The sequence below is a fragment of the Meles meles genome, chromosome 18 (genome assembly GCF_922984935.1).
Source record: "Meles meles chromosome 18, mMelMel3.1 paternal haplotype, whole genome shotgun sequence".
Lineage (NCBI taxonomy): Eukaryota > Metazoa > Chordata > Mammalia > Carnivora > Mustelidae > Meles > Meles meles.
This window is the reverse complement of record NC_060083.1, coordinates 1,959,148-1,984,036: the sequence shown is the minus strand read 5'-3', so window position 1 is coordinate 1,984,036 and position 24,889 is coordinate 1,959,148. Positions and strand designations below refer to the sequence as shown.

At 47.6% G+C, this 24,889-nt stretch overlaps 1 protein-coding gene across 8 annotated transcripts in view; it reads right to left on the bottom strand.

Annotated features, from left to right (window-relative positions):
* SPECC1 (sperm antigen with calponin homology and coiled-coil domains 1) overlaps nt 1-24,889 on the bottom strand; it is a 268,950-nt gene that overhangs the window by 142,240 nt on the left and 101,821 nt on the right. Inside the window, exon 1 of one of the 8 annotated variants that reach the window (XM_045985037.1) lies at nt 3,889-4,749. The exons of the other annotated variants lie outside the window; for them this stretch is intronic. Coding sequence (XP_045840993.1) covers nt 3,889-3,928 — 40 coding nt within the window. The 5' untranslated portion in view covers nt 3,929-4,749. Of the gene's footprint in view, nt 1-3,888; nt 4,750-24,889 lie in introns of those variants that run through there. 8 annotated transcript variants of the gene reach the window in all.

The window sequence follows — 24,889 nt, the reverse complement described above, 5'->3', positions numbered from 1 at the left end:
AAGAGTCATGTGACTCTTGGTCTCGGGGCCGAGGGTTCAAGCCCCACATTGGGCAGAGACATTACTAAGAAAAATAAACTTAAAAAAATAACAAAATAAAAAAGAAACACATACATGCAAATTTAAAGTAAACAGTGAGCAAATATCAGCTAGTAGTAAAACCGGGTAAAGCCTACTAAACTCACATTTGACTAAGGCCTCCTTCAGCATATTGGGCCCCTTTGTGTGAATACAAAAAGGCAACACTGCAAAATGGCAGCCCTTCCACTGAACTGATATAACCCTACCTGGGCCCCCTCATCCCTTTATACCCAGACGCCTTTGAAGCATGCACAACCTGCACAACCAGACCCAGCAGCCCTCTTTATAATGCAGGTACTGACAACCTGGTTGGAAGCTGAAGGACTGCTAAGTGGGAACATGTAGGGAGTTCTTATTCTAGCTGCCCTCACTTACGAAAGTTTTCATGTCTCTTACTTGACCCACTTCTCTTGCCCATCCTGCAATACTACAGTAAGTCATAATGACGCGGCTCAGAGGATCACAGACACCACAAAACAGGAAACCTGCTGCCCCCATGGCCAACTCCAGCGCTAGAAAAGCAGCAGCAGTCGAGAGCCTGTCTTCTCTGGGTGTGCCCTAGAGAGGACAAGGTTTCCACCTGCAAAAGATGACGAGCGCCCTAGCCCTTTGGAGGGGAGGTCTAAGATGGACATTTCACCTCATCTGCCCTTCCAATGGACCCTCCTTGCCCAAGCAACTGAGGCCCCGTGGAAGGTAGACATGAATTGTGCCACTTGGACCTCTTCGAGGAAGAACTTAGTATCCCGCTATTAGGACGGCAGTTAGCGGACACCTCTGGCTCTCAGTGCCACCAGGATCCCAGGACTCACTCTGGCTTTTGAGCTGAAGGTATATATGCTCTTCCCAGGCCACCTCCAGCAGTGATGACCGTAGCAAGAGCCCTGGGGACTGGCCATTTCTGCCCAATCAGGGACTCTAACGGGCAGTCTGTTCTGGAGCTCCCCAATCAGTTGGCTGAGGCCTCACCAGATCTGCACAGCTCTGAGGCTCTCCCTGCTTCCTTTCATACGTGCTGGATCTGCATCATGGTCTAAAACTCTCCTCAGGACGCCTGCGCGGCTCAGTCGGTTAAGCATCTGCCTTCAACTCAGGTCATGATCCCGGGACCCTGGGATGGAGTCCTGCCTTGGGCTCCTTGCTCAGCGGGAAGTCTGCTTCTCCCTCTGCCTGCCACTTCCCCTGCTTGGCCTCACTCTCCGGCTCGGTCTCTTTCTCTCTGACAAGTAAATAAATAAAATCTTTAAAAATAAATAAAATAAAACTCTCCTCACCCCAGCTCTGGCTTCCCACTCCTTTTCGTGTTTGTCAGGTCTCTAACGAACTTCTTTCATTCCTAAATCTGTTTAATGATAAATTTTTAAAGTAATCTTTACACCCAGCAGGGGGCTCAAACTCACAACTCCAAGATCAACAGCCGCACACGGACTAAGCCAGCCCAGGAGCCCCCCCCCCATTCTTTTGAAAGGTCTTCATCTCAACAAAAGTGACACAATGTAAGAACTGGGTAAAAAATCAGACCTGCTCTCTCCTTTTCCAGCCTTCCTTCTCCCCCCCTTACCTCTACCGCTCATCTCTGGACCCCTTGCTCTGGCAACCCCTTGAGGCCCTCATTCTGATTCCAGTTCAATGAGCCACAGCTGCTAGTGGGAGGCTCCCGTCTCGTGCTAGCCTTCATGCTAAAGCAGACTGAAGATACATTCATCTTTAACAAAACTCTAATTTCCACATGTTTTTAATGCATTCTATAGCATTTCATTACAGCATCAAGAGGCCAAATTTGATAAGCCGGTGGTTTCTGGTATCCCAGAATAATTATACTCACACTTTCAGGCAACACAAGTCTTTAAGATTTTCCAATTGTTACCTTTACATGTAGCAAATCAGATCAAGTTCCCATTGTAAAATTATATTCATTCTTGGAAAATGCAATAAAATAAGTCCCTGGCATAAAAATGTCCTTTTCCTCTCCTGTCCATTAGAATGCTTTAAGCAACATCACTCTGGGGCGTCTGGGTGGCTCAGTCGGTTGACCGTCTGTCTCTTGATCTGGGCTCAGATCGTGATCTCATGATCATGGAATCAAGTCCTATATCAGGCTGCCCACACAGCGGGCGTCTGCTCATCCCTCTCCCTCTGCTCCTCCCCTCACGTGTGCTTTTATTCTGTCTTCTCTTTCTCTCTAACGAGATTTTATTCATTCATTTGTTTGAGAGAGAGAGAGAGAAGCAGACTTCCCACCGAGCAGGGAGCCCAACGGAGGGCTCTAATCCCAGGACCCTGGGATCATGACCTGAAGGCATGAAGGCAGATGCTTAACCCACTGAGCCACCCAGGTGCCCCTGAATAAATAAAATCTTAAAAAAAAAAAAAGAAAGAAAGCAAGCAACATGACTTAGAAATCGGAACCCAAGTAACTTTTAAAGGCTCGAACAAGAGGGGCAGTCTCCGCAATTCTGACACAAAGGAAATGCGTTTTTACTCAGACCTGGGCAGCTGCGTGCTAATGAGCGGTTTTAAAAATGTTACATATGCTTCACCTAATAGCTCACCATAGCGCTGATTAGGACGAAGGCACTATTCGGCAAATACTGTTGTTCTGCCCAAAGAGGTTCGGATACCTGCTGCGCCATTTAGAGTTAGCCCTATGTAAACTAGGCAGTAAGCCTGTCTAAACGTTTTCTTCGTAGTGTTCCCCTGTGGCCAAGTCTTCCATCCCGGGTGTGGTACCAGCCCAAGGCTCCCCACCCCCGCCCAGCCCCAAGGATACGGCCCAAGGCGGCGCGGCCTCCCTGCCAAGACCTCAGCGGAGACCCAGCCAGGGGAGGGAGGACCAGGGGTCTGCTTACAGCGCGGGTCCCAATTCCCGGGATGTCCCCTGCCCAAGTCACTAGCTCTCAAAGCCTCGGGGTCCTCGGTCAAGCCCCAACTGAGACATCAGAGCCGCGAGCACGTGCTGAAGCTCGGCCTCGGTCCCGGGAACGCGCTCGCCACCTGCCGCTCCAGGGCTCCGGCGTAAGTCGAGCCTCTCCCCCCGGTCGGCCGAGGTGCCGTTTTGGAGGCTAAATCAGATCCCGCGTCCCGCACGTGACGGCGCAGAGATGTTCGGGTCGACCGCGCCGACGGCCCCGAGGACGAAGACCAGACCCCGCGGGCTCCGCGCCGGGCTCGCCAGTTTCCGGGGACCACAGCCCGACGGCGTCCCAGGCTAAGCGCGGACTCTCCGGGGCAAGAGAGTCGCGACGGAGCGCTGGTCGCAGCACGAGGAACAGACCCGCTGACGGGCTGCGCGCCCGCGCGACTCAGAAAGCGTGTGACCCGCGAACGAGGCACCGCAACACCGACCACGAACCAGGACTCGAGCAGGTCACACTTCGCCGCAGACGCCCAGAAAGTCAGCGGGAACGGCCCGCGCGCGCGGCTCGGGCGACCCCGACGGCGGAGGCGGAGGGCAAGTCGGATCCCCGCGGGCCGCGGGCCCCCGCCCCGCCCCGCCCCGCCCCCGGCCGGCCCGCGCGCTCCCGCCGCGGAGACCCGCTGCCCCGCCCCCCGGCCGCGGCCGCGGACCCGCGGCTTCCAGGTGCGTGTTTACGGCGGGCGGCACTTCCTTGTCGGGAGCAGGCGCGGGCAGTTTCACAACCCCACGAGCGCGTTCCGAAGGCAAGAATCCCATCCCGGGAACGTCACCTTTCCACTCGCCCCCGGGCGCCCGCGGGCAGCGCGGCGGCCGCTGGCCCGAGAGGCGGGTGGGGGAAGGGCGCCGGGCCGGGGAGGGGGCGCGGCGCGACCCCCGCCGACAGCACAGACCTGGTTCGGGCTCCTCCGGCCGCCCCGAGTGGTTGCCCATGCTCGGCGGGCCCCGGCAGCGGCCGGCTGGCCGGCCTCGGACAGGGCGTCCGCCGGGCTGGGGCTCGCGCCGGCTCCTGGCGAGGCGGCGGCGTCCGGCGGGTCCGCTCCAGTCAAAGAAAGGGCCGGGCGCCTTCCAGTTCCCGGCGGCCGCCGGCGGAGCCGCTCCTCGCCCGCGCGGGCGGGCCCCGCCCACCTCATCTGCATGCCGGCCGCTCGCAGGCCCGCCCACCGCGACTCCAGCAGGCCTGCCCGGCGAGGCCCGCCCATCTCATCTGCATAGTGCCCTCCCGTCTCATCTGCATATCACCCTGGAGCCTCCGAAGGGTTCCCTCCCACGCGTGGGAGGGCCGCAACAGCCGACCGACTTCAGGCCTCTGGGGGCGGACGCTGGGAACTGCAGCTGGACGAGGTAGGCTGGAAAAACCCCACTGCAGGGAGGCTGACGCCCAGGGCCACGAGAAAGGCCAGATGCTGCGCGTGAGACTAGATCTCATGTCAGGGCAGGAAGAACTAGGTAGGGCTGGCACGGTACAGGCGCTGGAGCGATTTCCTGGGTAAATGAAGGAACGGACGCACCAGCAACTCTTGAGAAGGCTGTGAAGGCGAGTTAACACTTTTAACAAACACCTGCCGGTTATCCAAGATGAATACTACCGCAAATGATGAAATGCAAACCAATCCTTACGGTGACTGTTCTTCTGCGTATCAGAAATGACGGACTTATGGAAATTGCCCTGAACGGCTTTCACAGTTAATCTGACCGTGAAAACAGCTAAAAATAAGTAAATCTTGCAGTGAAAAATATTTAGGACTAATAAAATCATGAGTGGAATGGCTAGTTCTCTCTGCATTGCTTGGACGCTGTGGCCCATTCTCAGTTCTCATCTTACCCATCAACATCTTAGGTCACCGCTGATCATTCAGCTCCCATAACAGGAGGAGTCCAGACAGCAGGACCCCGCCTCTCTGGTCTCCTCTTCTCAATCCCCTTTGCTGGCTTCTCCTCCTCTCCTTGATCTCTAGCACCGGGAGTGCTCTCAAGCCCAGTGATCTCTATCCACCTTGGTCATCTCTTCTCTAACGTGGCTGTCCCCACCACCTTGTGGCTTTTAAGCACCAGCTACATATTTTCAGCCTGTTTCCCTCTTCTCTATTCCACTCATTTAACCCCCTACCTTCTTGACACTTCCACTTAGGTATCTTAAGAAGCATCTCTGATTTAACTAGAAAAAAGCCCCAAATCTTGATTTTCTTCCACAGCTGTCTCATAGAGTCTTCTTCATCTCCGTAGATGGAATGTCAGAATACTTCTCATGAATGCCACCGCGTCTCAGCACGTCTCACCGTGTCCATTGCTACCACCTGGTCCGAGCCACGGACCATCCTACCAGGATGATCGCAACTGCCTCTTAACCGGTCTCCATCTTCTGCCCTGCCTGTGTATCCTCTAATCTCCATATAACCGAGTGGTGCTTCTAAAACATACCAAATCATACCACACCTCCATTTACAACGCTCCAACAGCTTTCTGTCTCACTGGGAGGAAGCGCCAACGCCCTTACCTTGGCCTCCCCGGTTCTGAATGATCAACCCCTCCTTCCATCGGTGGATTCCCCTCCTCCCGCTCACACTGCTTTTTGCTACAGTGGCCTCCTCACTGTATCTCAAATAAGCCAATCATCTCCCACCCAAGGGCCTTTGCCCCTGCGGCTCCCTCTGCCTGGAATGCTCTTCCCCCACATTCCTACATCACACAAACCCCACGTTTCATTCTCTTTCACTTCCTAGTCTCTGGCCCAATGTCACTCCAGTAAGAGGGGCTTCTCTTGGCACACCGCACCAAATAGCAAGCCAGACCCCGAAGGGACACATTTCCCTGCTTTGCTGACCTCCAGGATGCATATCACCAGTGAGCATGCTATATATTTACTTGTTTACTGGTTTATTGTCTCCCCATGAGATTGCAAAGCTCCTAAAAACAGGGACTGGATGAATGAATTTATAGGTTGTATCATAAACCAATCAGCTCGTACTCGTTACTTCCTTTTAACAGTGCCATGGGCTGGTTTCTCCAACAAAAACTAATTTGTTGGGGCGCCTGGGTGGCTCCGTGGGTTAAAGCCTCTGCCTTCGGCTCAGGTCATGATCCCAGGGTCCTGGGATGGAGCCCCGCATCGGGCTCTCTGCCCCGCGGAGAGCCTGCTTCCTCCTCTCTCTCTGCCTGCCTCTCTGCCTACTTGTGATCTCTGTCTGTGAAATAAATAAATAAAATATTTTATTTTAAAATACACAACCTACACAACCCAGCACAGCGCTGAGCGCACAGAAACAAGTGTGCTAAGGAAAATAAATTGCATAAATATACACAGAATCAAGCTCAGCCTTCCCACCCCCTTTTTTAAAAGATGAAGCAGCAGCCCAGAAGAGATGGTGGACTTCAACTATGTATGACATGATAGACAAAGGCTGCAGCTGTGAACCCTGTACCAGTGGCGCAACTTCAGTTTACAGAACAGTTGCATCCTTATCCACGGAGTCTGAAAACTGATGACTCATTTTATTCATCCCATAAAATGTTAAGCAATTAACCTGTCTCTTTATGACAACTAAATAAGACACCAACCCAAGATACCTCCTGGATGCCTGTGTCTCTCTCTTTAAAAAAAAAGAAAAAGAAAAAGATTTATTTATTAGAGAGAAAAAGCAAGCACATGCGTGGGGGGAGGGGCACAAGGAGGATGAGAGAGAGAATCTTCCAGAACATACCTCACTGCGAGTGGAGCCTGACCAGGGGCTCAGTCTCACAACCCATGAGATCATGGCCTGAACCTGAACCAAGAGTCAGACGCTTAACCGTCGGAACCACCCAGGTGCCCCAGGCCTCTCTGCTTTTGTATCTGCTATATTCCCTCTGATCCGATACTCTGATATAGAATAATCTGGCTTCCTGGCAAGTACCTATTCATCTTTTAAATTCTTGCTTAGAGGGGTGCCTAGGTGGGTCAGTAGGTTAAGTGTCTGCCTTCGGCTCATGTCATGATCCCAGGGTCCTGGGATGGAGCCCCGCATCGGGCTCCCTGCCCTTCAGGGAGTCTGCTTCTCCCTCTATGTCCTCCCAACCCCCCGCCCACTGCAGAGGGCATGTGTACCCGCGAGCTCTCTCTCTCTTTCAAATAAATAAATTCATGTTTTAAAAAAGATTTAAATTCTCGGGGCGCCTGGGTGGCTCAGTGGGTTAAAGCCTCTGCCTTCGGGTCAGGTCATGATCCCAGGGTCCTGGGATCGAGCCCCACATCGGGCTCTCTGCTCAGCAGGGAGCCTGCTTCCTCCTCTCTCTCTCTCTGCCTGCCTCTCTGCCTACCTGTGATCTCTGTCTGTCAAATAAATAAATAAAAATCTTAAAAAAAAAAAAGATTTAGATTCTTGGTCAGGTAGAGGCACCTGTGTGGCTCGGTCAGTTTAAGTGTTGGTCTCTTGCTTTCAGCTCAGGTCATGATCTCAGGGTGGTGGGATCGAGTCCTGCGCGGGGCCCCAAACTGAATGTGGAGCCTGCTTAAGATTCTCTTTTCTTCCCCCTCTCCCTCTCCTCCCCCTTCCTGCCTCTCTCTCACAAACAAACAAACTGTTGCTCAGGCATCAAGCCCTTCTGGTGAGCCCACCCAACCAAGCCAGAATTCAATACTCTCTCCCTCATGAAAATTCCGTATGTCGTGTAAATGCTCATATTTTCGCACAGAACCACATTATTTCAGCCATTCTTCTTTATACGATGATGAACTCTGTGTGGCAGTGATGCTGTCTTGATAATTTCTGCATTCCTTAAGTCTAATGTATAGTAAGTGAAGTAAATAATATACTTATTTACGCTATCGGCTAAAATGCTAACTTCTCAAACAAAACAGCTTTGTGACGGGTTGCTTAAACTTCTGAAGGATTTTTTGATACCCACAGAAATCCTATGTTATTGAAATGAGAAGGCTAAATTATATAAAAGTCAAGCCTGTCCAAATTAATCTATGATTTTACTTATTTTATTTATTTATTTATTTGTCAGAGAGAGACAGACAGACAGACAGAGAGAGAGCACAAGCAGGGGGAGCGGCAGGCAGAGGGAAAAGCAGGCTCTCCGCTAAGCAGGGAGCCTGATGCAGGGCTTGATCCCACCACCGTGGGATTATGACCTGAGCGGAAGGCAGCCACTTAAACAGCCGAACCACCCAGGTGTCCCTAATCTATGATTTTAACAAAATGCAAATCAATCATGAACTCGATGTGTTTATTCCAAAATTCACCTGAATGAATAAAGACATTGGACAACATAAGAAAATTCATAAGAGGAAGGATAAAGATTTACCTTACTAGAATTTTAAAAGAATGCCATAAAATTACATAAGAAATATTGTATGGCTACCACAGAATGGAAATGCAAAATAAATGAACAAACAAAAACCCCCCAAAACCCTCAGATTTAAAAGAATTTAGTACAAAGTAGTACTTCAAATGAAGTGAGACCCATATCTCACATTTATGCTAAAAATAAAGTCCAATTCAACATAGATTTAATTGTAAAATATGAAAATATAAAAGTCCTAGAAGTAAATGTGGCTGAATATTTTTATAATGTTGAGGGGGAAGAAAGCCTTTCTATATTGTCCCACTTTTCATTTCGAACAATTTCCAATTCAGAGAAAAGTGTGGCGATATACTTATATACTTCCCACCTACCGTTAGCAATTGTAAACATTCTACCATTTGCTTTTTTTTTTCCCAAAAGATTTTTTTTTTTTAAAGATTTTATTTATTTATTTGACAGAGAGAGAGATCACAAGTAGGCAGAGAGGCAGGCAGAGAGAGAGGAGGAAGCAGGCTCCCCGCGGAGCAGAGAGCCCGATGCGGGGCTCGATCCCAGGACCCTGAGATCATGACCCGAGCCGAAGGCAGCGGCTTAACCCACTGAGCCACCCAGGCGCCCCTTCCCAAAAGATTTTATTTATTCATTTGACAGAGATCACAAGCAGGCAGAGAGGCAGGCGGGGGGGGGGGGGGGGAGCAGGCTCCCTAAGGCAAGGCATTCTTCTACAACAGCATTATCACACCCAAGAAAAATAATATTTTCAAAATATCATATAGCAGATAACCCCGTATTAAAATTTCCCCCAATGCCTCCAAAAATCTATGTATTTTTTTTTTAAGATTTTATTCATTTGCCAGAGAGATAGAGAGAGTACACACAAGTAGGCAGAGAGGCAGGCAGAGGCAGCGAGAGAAGCAGGCTCTGCGCCGAGCAAGGAGACCGATGCGGGACTCAATCCCAGGACCCTGGGATCATGACCCGAGCCAAAGGCAGTGGCTTAACCAACTGAGCCACCCAGGCACCCCCAAATCTATGTATTTTTAATCACCAGGATCCAATCAGTGTTAAATACTGGGTAAACAAGGCGCATCCTCAAACAACCTTGTTCAATGAGATTGAGATGCTGATAGAGGTTGTCCGATGAAACCATTTTGAAAAAAGAGGTTGGGGCGCCTGGGTGGCTCAGTTGGTTAAGCGTCTGCCTTTGGCTCAGGTCAGGATCTCAGGGTCCTGGGATGAGTCCCTTATCGGGCTCCCTGCTCAGTGGGGAGCCTGCTTCCCCCTCTCCCTCCATAACCCCCCACCACAAGTGCTCTCTCTCAAGTAAATAAATGAAATATTTTTAAAAGTAATTAATTTAAAAAAGCAGCAGTACAGCTCTAAATTCCTATATTTTTTTTAAACACAGGCCCCATGGAAGCTGGGCCTTTTTTTTTTTTTTTAAGATTTTATTTATTTGTCAAAGAGAGAGAGAGCGCACGCACAAGCGCATAAGCAGGCAGAGAGGCAGGCAGAGGCAGAGAGAGAAGCAGGCTCCCTGCCGAGCAAGGAGCCCACGCGGGACTCTATCCCAGGACACTGGGATCATGACCTGAGCCAAAGGCAGCGGCTTAACCAACTGAGCCACCCAGGCGCCCTAAATTCCTATATTTTATACAGTGTGTGATTTCAAATGTAAAGGTATAACTAAGTTGAAAAATCCTATATTTTGGTTTTTTTGCAGCTGCTTTTTTTTTTTTCAAGTAGGCTACATGCCCAGTGTGGGGCTTGAACTCATGACCTGAGATCGAGAGGCATGTGCTGTACCCGACTGAGGCGGCCAGGTGCCCCCAATTCTGTATTTTCTATTTCATCTATATTTGAAAGATTTATTTAAGGAAAGAAAAAGAAGAGGGTTTTTTTTTTTTTTTTTTTTTTTTAAAGAAGAGGTTTTTAGAAATAATCATTGACTATAAGGAGCCCCTGATGTTCAGGCAAACACAATAAAATAATATGTACATGGGCCCATTTTTATTAAAAAATACTAAATGATATTGTCCATATTCATGCATACAGATATACATTTGGGGTGTATACAACAAATTACTATAAATAACTATATCTGAAGAAAGAGTTATAGAGGACTTTCTTTTTCTATAGCAAGTACCTCTAATGCCTTAACAATAAACATATTTTACTTTTATGATCAGAGCACACAAAAAGAACAAAATGCGCACATCCTTAAACCCAGCAATTTGTCTCCTAGGAATGTATTCAAAAGAAATAATTGCAAATAAATAAAAAAAGAAAAGAAATAATTGTAAATATACATAAACGTGTAGCTTCCGAGATAATGATTCTTAATGTTTATTCAGAAATAATCCCATGCCAGGGACTATTCTAACGACTTTACGTATTTTAACTTATTCAATTCCTTTCTAAAATCCAACAAGATAAAACTGTTTTTGCGGGTTTTTTTTTTTTTAAACCCAAATTAAAGATTAGAAAATCACAGAGAAGGTAAATAACTTGGCTGGGGTTACTTAGCTTTGAAGTGGCAGAGTCAGGATTCGAACCTGGGTCAGGGGCCCCTAGGTTTGGAAATTTGCAAGGAGGACTGGCAGGACTCAGCAGGTAGTTGGGCTCGTGGCTAGGACTTACTCCAGGGAGAGGAAACAAAGAAGGGAAAGGACCCATGGGACAGGCCAGAGGAAACCAGCCAGCTGCCAGCTTCCGAACAGTGCAGTCATACGGGGAGTAGCCTCAATGCCTCTAGCAACAGGTTGGGACAACACAGGTGTGGTGCAGAGGAGGGAACCGCACTAGAGACTCGGTGGGCAGGTCTTTATTGGGGCCCGGGCCCACAGGCACCTAACAAAAGTCCAGACTTTCCGAAGGAAAGCAGGGGTTCTGCATCACAAGCTTCAGTGTTCACATGGACAGTTTCAGCCCAGGGAGCCAGGCCTATCTGTCGGGGTGCTGGAAACCATCCTGAAGTCCAAGTTCCCAGAAGCCAGCCAAGTGTCGACCTCGCAAGCAGCCTTTCTAAGCATAGCCGTCCCAGGCCTGCTACGTTCACTTTTTTCTGCACAGTCGCTTCCATTTAACTCCAGAGTCTGTGCTCTTAATAACTGTCCTTTGCCTCCCTTCTGTTTGCACTAGCAAAGGCCCGACGGGAAAACCTTCAATGTTGAGCACAAGCGGCCTCGTGAAATAAATTATCATATAACCACACAATGGCATCCTGTGCGGTCTCTAAAACCATGTGCCAGAAGTATTAAGTGTTAAGCGGAATAATATATATGTTAAGAATATATAATTCTTAATTTTTTGTACATAAACAAAAATTATCTGTAGGCAAACACCTAGATAAGCAGGAAAGGGTTTGGAAAATTGTTCCTCAAATCTCTGGTTAAGGGTGGTGTTATTTGAGTGGGTATGATTTTTATGTCTTTTATGTCTTTTTTTTTACTGTCCCTATATTTTTAATTTTGTTCTTATGTGCATGTACTGTTTTTTGCTTTGGTAATTTAAAAAAAAATCGCTTTGAAAAAAATCACATATATTCTTAAAATCGTTTTAGTTTAAATTGCTTATACAAAAAGATTCTTCAGTTTCTAGCACAATTTTTAAAATAATTATTAACTAGCACATATACTTATTTAATATATATTCATTTCTCTCCCATAATGCTGTTAGGCACTGGACTTAATCTGAAGGTGGTACCGTAAGACAGTTCATATTTTTACTAAACACCAAAGTGTCCGTCCACCATTTTGTAATAACACATCAAACTTTAAGCATTTATTACCAAAAAAAAATCAAATAACCAAAATTAGAAAGAAATAGTGTAATGATCCTCTATGTTCCTAAGAACCCAGTTTCAACAATTAGCAATTCATGCTCAGTCTAGTTTCATCAACCATCAATCGATCCACTTCTCTGGCTATCCTCGGTTATTTTGAAACAAATCCCAGATATCCTATTTCATTGGTAAATATTTCAGTATATATTCCTAAAGATAAGGACTCTTTAGAGGAAAAAAACCCCACAATTCCATTATCCCAAATGAAAAAATTAATCATTTCTTATCAAATAGCTAATCAAAGTCCAAATTTCCCCTCATGCCTGGACTTTTTTTTTTTAATCACAATTCATACCACAACACACCCATCAGAAACCCTATGTAACTTTGTTATACAAAACTTTGGACTTCGGTGAAAGTCCAAAACACTGACAATATCAAATGCTGGTGCGGATGTGGAGCAACAGGAATGCTCTGGGGCATCGCTCTTGGGAATGCAAAATGGTACAGGCATCTGGGAAAACAGTTCCGCAGTTTCTTACAAAACATATCCTTAAACCACACAAGCCATCAGTCACCCTCCTTGGCATTCATCCACACGAGCTGGAAAATTACGTTCACACGAAAACCTGTACACAAATGTTGCCAGCAGCTTTATTCAGAATCGCCAAACCCTGAAAGCAGTCAAGATGTTGAATGGGTGAGTGGACGCACAAACTGTGGTCCGTCCACATGGAATATTATGGAATATAATTATGGAATTATATTCCATATATTGGAATATTATTCAGTGCTAAGAAAGAAATGAGCTATGAAACTGCAGAAAGACATGGAGGGACCATAACACACATTGTGGGTAAAAGAAGCCAGGCTATACGCTGTCTGATTCCAACTATAGGACATTCTAGAAAAGGCAGATCTACGGAGACAGTAAAAAGATCAGTGGTTGCTAGATGTTCTGAAGGAGAGAGGGAAGGATGACTTAGGTGGAGCACAGGGTACCTGGATTCCTCATAGCACCACTGTGCCCTCACATTAAATAACCTTTGAATCACCTACTTTTCTTTTGTTATACAACATAGTCCATGCTGCTTTAGTGGGGAAGTCCAGCTGAGTCAGGTATGATCTGACCTGGTAGCTGTTCTCTTTCTCCTTTTTTTTTTTTTTTTTAAAGATCTATTTATTTATTTGACACAGAGAGAGACAGCGAGAGAGGGAACACAAGCGGGGGAGTGGGAGAGGAAGAAGCAGGCTTCCCGCAGAGCAGGGAGCCCGATGCGGGGCTGGATCCCAGGACCCTGGGATCATGACCTGAGCTGAAGGCAGATGCCCAACAACTGAGCCACCCAGGCGCCCCTCTCTTTCTCCTCTTAAACGTAAAAGACTGGGGCGCCTGGGTGGCTCAGTGGGTTAAAGCCTCTGCCTTCGGCTCAGGTCATGATCCCAGGGTTCTGGGATCGAACCCCGCATCGGGCCCTCTGCTCAGCAGGGAGCCTGCTTCCTCCTCTCTCTGCCTACTTGTGATATCTGTCTGTCAAATAAATAAATAAAATCTTAAAAAAAAAAAAAAAAGTAAAAGACTCAGGGGGCGCCTGGGTGGCTCAGATGGTTACGCACCTGCCTTCGGCTGGGGTCATGATCTCCGGGTCCTGGGATTAAGCTGTATATTGGGCTCCCTGCTCAGCTGGGAGTCTGCTTCTCCCTCTCCTCCTGCCTCTCTCCCTGCCTGTGCTCTCTCTGTCTCTGTGTATCTCTCAAATGAATTTAAAAAAAAAACAACAACCCAAACTTAAAAAAAAAGGAAAAGACTCAGGTTCAGGGACATTATGCTATCTTGTCCAAGGATGTATAGATTAAAAGTAAGGAGCTGGAATGTAATTCAGGCCTGTCGTCTCTACAGAACTCGTTTGTTTTTGTTTTTGTTTTTCCCGTCTATACCTCTTTGCCTCCAGAAGACGCTGGGCACCCAATCTTCGGAGAGGCCAACATTTCAGGGTTCAGAAAAGCAAAGGTTTCTTGCAAGAAGTAAGTATAAGCCGTGAAAGACAATCTTGGAAATCCTTCCTTGAATTATAGAAAACACATTTTTGTCCTCAACAGGGCTTAACTTAACTACGAATAACCCTGCTACAGTCTAAATGAAATAGGACTGAGATATGATAATCAGCACCATAAAACCCTAGACACAAAAATTCCCATTGTCTGTACTTGCTTCAGCCACTGACTCATTAGTGACCTCTGAGTGTACGAGAGCTTCATTATCTGCCCACCACCTTCCCTGGGAGCTTGGCATAAATCATAAAAAAGTCATCATTGGCCTTCAAGATTCTGAAGTTCACAATACGTGTGAAAGAAAGGCCTAGGCCGAAGACCTACATATCTCTTTGCATAACCTAATGCTTCCCTTGGCTGCGCAAGTCTAGGAGTAGAAATGGGGTCATGTTCACAGCATCAGATGGTATTTTTCGGGCTCATTGTAACTCGACTTTCATCCCTACTGCAAAGTTCCCTCCCATGTATTTCTGGGATCCCGGGACTACGGCAGCTTCCAAGTTCTCGAAGCAAGAGCTCGGTGCCCAACAGCATGTGCTCCTTATGCCGTGCTGTTTGCAAATCTCCCTCGGGAAGCCCGACTGCCACAGCCCACATCTCCGCCTTTCACTCGACTGCACAAGGGGGCTCCCCATCACCGCTGCTCCCCACTCTTGCTGTCCTGGTCACGGGAACTGCTCCGCAGGCCAGGCCTGCCGTCCACCCAGTGCCGCTGGGGCCATAGCTTCTGTGCCTCACGGGGTCACAGGACTGCCCCCCCCCCCCCGCCCGGCCGCCATAAGCCTCCTACCAAGGACACCCACGTCTGGCTTAGATTTGCACCATCCCCAAAGCTGCCTCCTTGGCTTGATGACTACATCAAAAATTGTCTTTGTAGCTGGATCAGTGTTGAGAGAGATGCTGGGAAAGATAACCAGCATAGCGTAACCCTGCTTGCTTCTGACAGCTGGCATTCTGGATCATGCTTTCACTTTCTTTGTACTTTTCTACATTGTGTTTTGAGCTATTGAACCTTCATAATTTCCAGGAAAAAAGTGTCATTTCTCTTGCCAAAACTATTTGTTACCCAAAATAATAACGTAAGTGGCTTTATGGGCCCTATACTGAATGTAACAGGAGACAAAATTTTCCTTGCCTTAGAGGAGCTTAGATTGCTTTATTGAAGAAATAATACCTAGTGTCTATTTTACACATGACACCATTCAAGCTTTCCATAGTCTAATGGAGGGGGGAAAACCTCAACTTTTTGTTTTTTAAGTTTATTTATTTTTAAAGTAATCTCTATACCCAGCGTGGGGCTTGAACTCATGACCAGGAGATCAAGAGTCATGTGTTCTTCCCAACTGAGCCAGGCAGGCGTCCCCAAATCTCAACTTCCTTCAATAAGCCAAGGGCCAAGTTGCAAAACAGAGGCTGGGTTCACGCAAAGAAAACCAAGAGAAATGTGAACATGGGGAGAGAGTTAAGGAAGGAGTAAAGGAATTTCAAAACTGTTATCAGAAGCAAAGGCAGATGGCAGTCTCCAACATCATTCCAGTGATGAAAGGTGGTAAGAAAAATCCAAGGAAGGATCTGTGAAGACAGAAAGCAGATCAGTGGTTGCCTGGAGCTGGGGACGAAACAGGGATTGCCTGGGAGGGCACAAGAGATCTTTCTGGAATGACGAAAATGTTCTCCAATTCGGTTGTGGTGGATGGTTGTCACTCAGTCAATTCACTAAAGATCCCAGGACCGCATCTTTTAAATGAGTGAATTTGATGATATGTAAATGATACTTCAGTAAAGCCGTTTTTGGTTTTAAGTCGAGGGAGAGAAATGGATGAGCCTTCAAGATTCTATGTATTATTTCCGAACTAAAAAGAGTCCGGTCCTCACTCTGACTCAATTAGCATGACTGAAGCCTGGGGGAAGCTTCGGCTGCCAGGAACAGAGCCCAGAAAGACGCAGGCTTTGAAGGAGGGATAAAGGGGGAAAAAAGAGAGGCATGACCCACACTCAGGATAGGCTTGTTTCCTGAATGTGCTGCTCGCGGGCCCAGCGGCTGGAGTCCCGCTCAAAGCAGCCCCGGAGCACTGCCAGACAGGAGACACAAACAGCCCCCGCGGCATCGGGCGAGCATCTCACACAAATGCGGGGCTGCCGAGGACCCCAAGAGAGAAAAGGCACATCCTGTTGTGAGATCAAGAAAGGCTCTGTGAAGGACGTGCTCCCGGGAGCCGTTCCTGTCGCGAGGAACAGCATTCCCTCAGTGTCCAGAGTGGCAGCGGGGGGCGGGGGGCAGGGGGCAGGGGGTAGGGGGCAGGGGAGGGAGGCGCCTGGCATGGACATGCGCATCCTGGACCAGTGCGGCTGAGGCCGGGCCTCAGGGTGAACAAAGGCTTGACTGTGAAAAAGCCCTGAGTGTGTTCAGAGAGTAAGCCACCCTGTGGCCTAGGGCTGGAGCTCCAGGCACAAGCAGGGGACCATGATAAGGCAGCATGGAGGTCGTCTGGAATGCAGGCAAGGGGTCTGCCGTGGCTCCTCACCCCGAGGAGAGCGCCCGAAGGTGCTGGAAGGAAGTGAGGAGAGCTGCGGTTGACCAGATGACTGTGGCGGGACAACGCTTGCCCTCTCACCACTCCGCCTACCACCATTTCACAGATCGCCGATTCACCAAAATCACCAAGGCCCCCCTTTTGAGAAGACAAAACAAGGCCCCGGGGCAAGACGGACACAGTTAGTGGGTCAGTTAGTGGGTCGGCCTGTGTCCTGAGCCACGGACCACTTCTGCTCCCGCTAGTCGGGCTGTCTGCCCGGAAGGGTCAGAGGTGTCTGTTCCAAACCCGTGTATGCCGGTCGCACTGGTGGTTTTATTGACCTCACTTAATTATTATGGAGACCAATAAAATATGAACCCAGAGAGAGAGAGAGAGAGGGATTGTTTCTTCAAAGGCCACACTGAATGCTTTCCAAAACTCCCCGGAGGTGAGCGGCTCCGTCCGAATTGCCTGGCGCAGCTATAAAAGGGAACCTCTGTAAACACGGGAGAGGATTCTCACACAGCTCTCTTCCGAGGTCTCTAAGCTCTTGCTCCCCTCCCCTCAACAACAAAAAATAAGATAAAATAAAGAAGCTAAAACTGAAAATCATGGAAGGCGTATTACAAGCGTGCAAAGACGTGGAAAATTTCAAGCAACAGGTTGGCTCTAAGAAAATGGCCCGGCCCTGGAACCAGAGATCGGGTTCCTTGTATGTTTTCGGTGAAAACAACATGTTTCAAGTATACATGTTGCTTTTTTTTTTTTTTTTTTTTTTTTTAGGATTGACTGATTTAACCAACCTTGCCCATGAATGGACCTAAACCCATCCCGGTCGCGCAGGCGAAGAATATACAGCAGGCATTCACGGCAACGCGGCTCCTGCCAGGAGGCCTCTGTAACTCCAGGTAGGCAATGCTAGGCTGGCTTGGCTCAGGGGAAGCCAGAGGACAGATGCAGCAGGAAAAGACAATTCCACGTTGAAGAGAAGGAAGCTATCCAAGAGCCCGCGAGGATTTATCTGTGCAACAGGGAATGGCCCGGCCATCGGGGAAGCCCAGATTCTGCTCGGGGAAGCACGGAAGCGACTCTGCGACAAGGGTGGTGAGTTTCACAGAGACAAATGCGGTGGGAGCTGAACCCTGAAATCAAGGAGAGCGGAGACTCCCACTGCTTTCTCAACTGCTGCATCCCCAGAACCTAGAAAGACGCCGGGACCCCAGCAGACAGTCTAAATACGTGTCGGAGGGACAGATGCATGGACACACGTGCAGGGCATCCACAAGATGTCGTCAGCGAACCGCTGCAGGGAGAATTCTGGAATGCAGGGTGCACGTCGGGGCACAGGTGCAGCCTTGGGAGTCATCAAGCACCTTGTCTAACTCAGAATCCCAGGGCCAGGAATAGTGTGGAAGGAGACAAGAGGAAATAGATCTAAGTGGAGGTCTTTGACCCTAATAGCAACCCCATTCAGGGCTGAAAAGGACTTTAATGAGATCCTAATCCTATCATCCTGCAATAGCTCCAGGAGAGAGTGGCTTGCCTAGAATGAATATCTCGGCAACAGTAACAGGGAAATCTGGATTTCCTGGGGCAACACACTTCTTTGCTGTTAGAACATTCTTCCATATATTAAGTCAAAAACCTGGCCTGAATTTTACCGCTTGGAACCAAAGAGAAGTTTCATTCTACCCAAAATAAGGAACTGGATGACAGCGGGCAAGTGACAGGACCTTTGGAAGGGGGGAAAAAAACCCTCATCTCTGGAAAGGGTATATGAAGGACTCTGGGCAAGATGCCTGAGTCTAAGGCAGATTTAAAAATTTTAATTGCCGTAATTCCTAAGTAGGCAATTCTGGTAGGGAAGATGGTTCGAGGGGAAAAATCCCATTTTCTAAAAACATCTACATTTCGGGTTCTGCTCTGGGGTCCTCGTAGATACCGTTTTGTTTCCTGCGATGGTTGTTGGTGATGCAAGCGAGAAAACACTCCAGGAGGCTCAGCAGCTTGTCCACAGTCACACGTGATGCCTCTCCAAGGCATCTTCTGAGATGCCTTCTGAGCCCCCGTGACTCACAGATGCCAGCTGCAGAAGAAGGGGGAGGGTCCAAAACAACTAGTGTCGAAGTAGTTATTGGACGCCCGGGGGGCTCAGTCGGTTAAGTGTCTGCCTTTGGCTCAGGTCATGATCTCGGGGTCCTGGGATCGAGCCCTGCATCGGGCTCTCTGCTCAGCGGGAAGCCTGCTTCTCCCTCTCTCTCTGCAGCTCCCCTCCTCATGCTCTCTCTCTCTTTCTCAAATAAATAAAATATTTTTTAAAAGAAAGAAAAAAAGTACAGTTATTCATGATATGCCCCAGCAAACCTGAGGGCATGTCCAACCCGAAAATGGGACACGTAGCCTTGGATGAATGGAGTTGGCAGAAACCTATATATATACATCTATATAAACGGCCTGGAAAACTGACCCTAAAAAGGAGTGGAGGTAGGTTGCAAATGGTGAAGACGGAAGTCACCAGGCTGCTCCTGCCGCTCTGCCTGAAATTCTGTCCTCTCATGCACGTACACCCCCAAATCGTCTCTGTCCTGCAACAGGGAGGCCAAATCTTAGTGCAAGGAAACAGAAGTCTAAGAAAATCCAAGGAGTTTAAGTGTCCTGGCCCCGGGGGATAGCATAGCCCCAAATGCTGAGATTACTTGGGAATGAGATCAGGAGCGGCCATCAGTAGCCACTGAGAAATGGCAAAACGGTGGCAGGGAGATGCCAGCCCGGAGAGAGGCAGCTCTCCGGGACGGAATGACCTTCGAAATACACCTGCTCGGAGAGAAAACACGGTGCAGAATGCTGGGTTCGTGCCTGCCACCATTCATGCACAGACAGGGGGTGGGCAGGAGAGGACGGACATTTGCTTCCGTACACAGTGCGTACCCCCGGAAGGGGACCAGACTGCAGGAGGCCCCCGCATCGCGGCGAGCGGCGTGGCCGGGCAAAGGGGTGAGGGGCAAAACTCCTCACTGTGCCTTCCCCAGTTTGAATTGCGTGAACTGTATCATGTGTTCAAAAACACAAATAAATAAAAATATTAATAAATAAATAAGTTAATGAATATTTCACCTGATGAAACACTAATGTGGTAGAACGGACATGTAGAGGGATGGCTTGTAAGGGCCTTAAGAGGACGCCCAGAGATCTCCCGGAGTCTGTACGGACTAACTAGGAAAACTCACGGAGAATCAGCCATACTGCTCTAGGACTCTCTCCATTTGCTTTGCTTCTTTATTATTATTATTTTTGTTTATTTTTCTTTATTATTATTATTATTTAAATTTTTCAGGTAATCTCTGCACCCAACCTGGGGCTCGAACTCACGATCCCGAGATCAAGCATTGCAAGCTCTTCCAACCGAGCCAGCCAGGCGCCCCTCCGCTTGCTTTCATTTCAAAATCCACAGACTTGGCTCCTGCTTAGGGTGGGAGTGGTGGTGATGGCGGATTACTCTGCTTACGGTCACACAGGTGTGGTGTGGCAGGAAGGTCCCCCCGTGTCTCCTCTTCGGGTCTTGCTGTCGCCCACTGACTGTGCACAAGCCTTGTTTTCTGCATCTCTGGCATCAACCTCACACGCTGCTCCTAATGTAACTCCCTGCACATAGACTGTCAAAGATATGTTGATTTAACCGATGATGAATCTCTTGGCTTAATGTTCCCAAACTAATTCCTCCAGCATAAAACCACCGCAACTGGGCTGTCTTTGGGGATGGATCAAATAAGGATAAATATCCCATCCAACGGCATTAAGAAAATCGGGGCAACGTGTTCCGTTGCGGGGAGCTACCAACCGAGCACACTCTGGTCATTTGCACTGTAATCCGCTTGGGAAAAAGACCTGCCACAGTACGAAACTAATTTTTGATATGGAAATCAATATGCAAACAAGGACAATTCACCAGCAAGTTCAGGCATCCAAACACACTTTCGGGAGAAAGAACACAAGGCTGAAAATCTACTGTGTGTCGGCAGCCAGGAAAAGCAGCATAAGAGAACAGAGCTGATCATGTTTTCCATTGAGCCACTTGAACATTTCAGAAGGTCACGGCCAAGTTCAAGGACTGGAACTTTAATGTTCCATGAATTCAGGGGAAAGACCTCCAGTTTCCCTTCCATCCAACGTGATGATTACACAGACCCGGAAAAGCGGAACTTTCTTCTGGAACATAAAACTTGTCCCACCGTGGGACCCCCTCCTCTCTTTCCTTCCCTTTTCTGCTCTTCCATAATGAGGCCTGGGGAACTGGTAGCAGGCCACGCTGTTCCAACCGTGAACCAGCTCGAGCTAAAGGAACAACGCCCATGACCACTCTCTTCGAAGAATAAATGAACGCAGACATTCAGAAGAGGCAGCTGACCCCATAAAAGGGCTTTAGTCCCAGTGTTTGAGCAGAAAGGACAGTCACAGTGGAAAATATCCTCGCCCTGCACCTTCAGCCCTACAACCGGATAGTGCCCGAATTTTCCTGATGACCTGCCGTCTTACTCGGTGCGTCGCCCACTTTTCAGTCAACGGACACCGACTGGTTATGAACACCAACGTCCGGCACTGATAACATCCCATCCCTGCTCCCGGAGCTTACTGAGCTGAACTCTAACAGTGTTCTCTCCTGACGCAGGCATCCCTTGGTTTAAGTGAGCTAAAACTTCATGGGAACTTGGTGGTTTGGATTAAATCCTGCAGAGAGAGTGTAAATTTATGAATTGTTTTAAGCATAATAAAGAATATTAACCCGGGGCACCTGGGTGGCTCAGTGGGTTAAAGCCTCTGCCTTTCGCTCAGGTCATGATCCTAGGGTCCTGGGATCGAGCCCCGCATTGGGCTCTCTGCTTGGCAGGGAGCCTGCTTCCTCCTCTCTCTATGCCTGCCTCTCTCCGTACTGGTGATCTCTATCTGTCAAATAAATGAATAAAATCTTTAAAAAAAAAAAAAGAATATTAACCCACTGAGTGGCACGGGTGTCCGGCCATACTATATTTGCTTTACATCATGACTTTGTTGATTTTATAATATTGAATCCCTTGTTCCCTTCGGATTCCTAAAGGAGACTTTTTTTTTTTTAGACGTTTCAGCCCCAGAAAGGGTTGTGTGTTTCATGAATAGCTGGCTTCTTTTCATTTCTGTCCCCATGAATTAGGTTTCCCTCTTGCTTCTGGCTGCTAAGAAACTTAGTGCCAAGGTCGCAGCCTCCCGCAGGGCACTTGGGACAATCGTGTCATCTGCACCCGGGGAGCGGCAGCTTTTAACCAGTCAGTCCATGTCTTCTAAGTTGTCCAGTTCACGTGTGCTGTGATGCGTAGTATTCCTTCCCATCCGTCTCGAGTCTGCAAGGCATAGAGTGATAATACTGTTTGGTTCCATCGGGTCGTCTGTATTTCCTCTTTTCTTCATTACGGGTCTTGTTGGAGGTTTTTCAACTTTATCGATCGTTGTAAGAACCAGCTTTTTGCGGGTCGTGCGGCTGGGTGGTTCTGTCAGTTCAATGTCTGACTCTTGGTTTTGATTTTGGCGCAGGTCTTGATCTCAGGGTGCCGAATTCAAACCCTGAGTTGGGCTCCACGCTGGGTGCGAAGACTACTTAAAAAAAAAAAAAAAAAAAGAACCAGCTCTTTGTCTAATTTTTCTCTACGGTTTTTCTATTTCTAATTGTATTGATATTTTTCTCTTATCTCGATTGTTTGTCTGTAAAATGAAGCAGATCTTTTTTTTTTAAAGATTTTATTTTATTTATTTGACAGAGAGAGAGATCACAAGTAAGCAGAGAGGCAGGCAGAGAGAGAGAGGAGGAAGCAGGCTCCCCGCGGAGCAGAGAGCCCGATGCGGGGCTCGATCCCAGGACTCTGAGATCATGACCTGAGCCAAAGGCAGTGGCTTAATCCACTGAGCCACCCAGGCGCCCCAAATGAAGCAGATCTTACCCATCTCCTAGAGTTATGAGATTTAGATGAAATGACACGTAGAACCTAGAGCAGAACCTGAAATATGGATATTTTTAGAAAATGTGATTCACACACAGACAGATATCTTCCTTAATAGAATCCCCTACTTAGGGATGACGGCAGTTTAAAAAACAACAACAACAACAACAACAAAAACCTCTACCTGCCCCAGCGTCTGGACTAGCTTGCTCAGGGCTTCAGGTTTTGCTTTCCTCTTCCCCCTCCGAATTATACTTGACTCCACGTTATGTCTAGATGTCCATATACAGCTGACCCTCAAATAACACGGTTATACTTAGTTATAGGCTAGGAGCACTAACCCCCTGCATGGTCGAAAATCTGTGTCAATTGTGACTCCCCCACAAGCTTAATGACTACTGTTGGCCAGAAGCCTTACTGATAACAGAAACAGTCAAGCACACACTTTGTATGTCATTGTATTACATAGTGCATTCTTGCAATGAAGTAAGCTAGGGAGAAGAAAATAGTATTAAGAAAATCCTAAGAAGGGTACCTGGGTGGCTCAGTCGGTTAAGCGTCCGACTTTTGGTTTCGGCTCAGGTCGTGCTCTCAGGCTCGTGTTATTGAGCCCTACGTCAGGGCTCCGCACTCAGAGCACAGTCTGGTCGAGATTCTCTCTCTCCCTTTCCTTTTGCCCTCTCTCCCTGCTCATGCATTCTCTCTCTCTCTCTCTCTCAAATAAATAAATTTAAAAAAAAAAGAAAAATCACAAGAGGAAATACATTTATAGTACTGTACTGTATTTATATAAAAAAATCTGCATGTAAGCAGATGGCACAGGCAGACGGCACAGTTCAAACCTGTGTTCAAGGGTCAGCTGTATACATCCTTGAGAGTCCCGAGAAATCTAAATAAAAGAATCTAGACCTAGCGAGTTCAGCAAAGTTCACAATATACAGATAAACATACAAAAATCAATGGCACCTCATTACTGTAGCAATGAATACCACAATTAAAAATACAGTCACACAACATTTACAATTGCTAAAAAGAAAGGAAGAAAGAAAGAGTTGTAAATCTAACCAGACAGGTGCAGGGTTTGTGTGCCGAAAACTATAAGATGCTGGTAAAGAAATCAAAGACCTAAAGGGAGACATACCATGTTGGAATTCTGAAAGACTCAGCACAGCAAAGATGTCAGTTCCCAGAAGATTTCTTTGTATATGTGGGTGAGATTAAGGTTTAAATGAAAAGTAAAAGCAACTAGACTAGATAAAATAACCGCAGAAAAAAAGAATCATATCAAAGAATCAGTGAGCCCGATTTCAAGGCTTTTTATACAGCTACAATAATCACGGCTATGAGGTGTGGACGGAGGGACAGACACGTAGATCAATGGTATAAAACAGAAAACGACATGCCCAACTACCTTTTGACAGAACAGCAAAAGCAACTGAGTGCAGGAAGGATACCTTTACGCTTTCCAGCAAATGGTCTTGGAGCAACTGGACATCTGTTGCCAAAAAGCGAACGTGACTTAAGTCTCAATTTATAGAAAAATTGACTAAAATGGATCCCATCTTTAAATGCAAAATGTAAAGCCATAACACCTTTAGGGAAAAAAACACAGAAAATTTTCAAGATCTGGAGCTAGGAAAAGGGTTCTTAAACTGAACACCAAAAGCCTAATTCATAATGTAGTCTTTTTCTTTTTTAAGATTTTATTTACTTATTTGACAGACAAGTAGGCAGAGAGGCAGGCAGAGACAGAGGAGGAAGCAGGCTCCCCGCTGAGCAGAGAGCCCGATGCGGGGCTCGATCCCAGGACTCTGGGATCATGACCTGAGCTGAAGGCAGAGGCTTTAACCCACTGAGCCATCCAGGCGCCCCAAAAAGCCTAATTCATAAAAGAAAAAATACTATGAAAAAATTAAAAAGGAACAAACGTTCGACGCACACGACAACTTGGATTAATGTCCAGAGTATTATTCTGAGTGTTAATAGCCAGTCCCCAAAGTTTACAGGCTGTATGATTCCATTTCTATAATATTCTTGAAATAACAAAGTTGTAGAAATAGAATAGATCAGTTGCTGCCTAGGTTAAGAGGGGGACGGGAGGAGGGGCGCCTGGGTGGCTCAGGGGGTTGAGCCTCTGCTTTCAGCTCAGGTCATTTCAGCCCAGGGTTCTGGGATCGAGCCCCGCATCGGGCTCTCCGCTTGGTGAGAGCCTGCTTCCCCCAGCTCTCTGGTTGTCTCTCTGCCTACTTATGTTGACTCTCTCCGTCAAATAAATAAAATCTTAAAA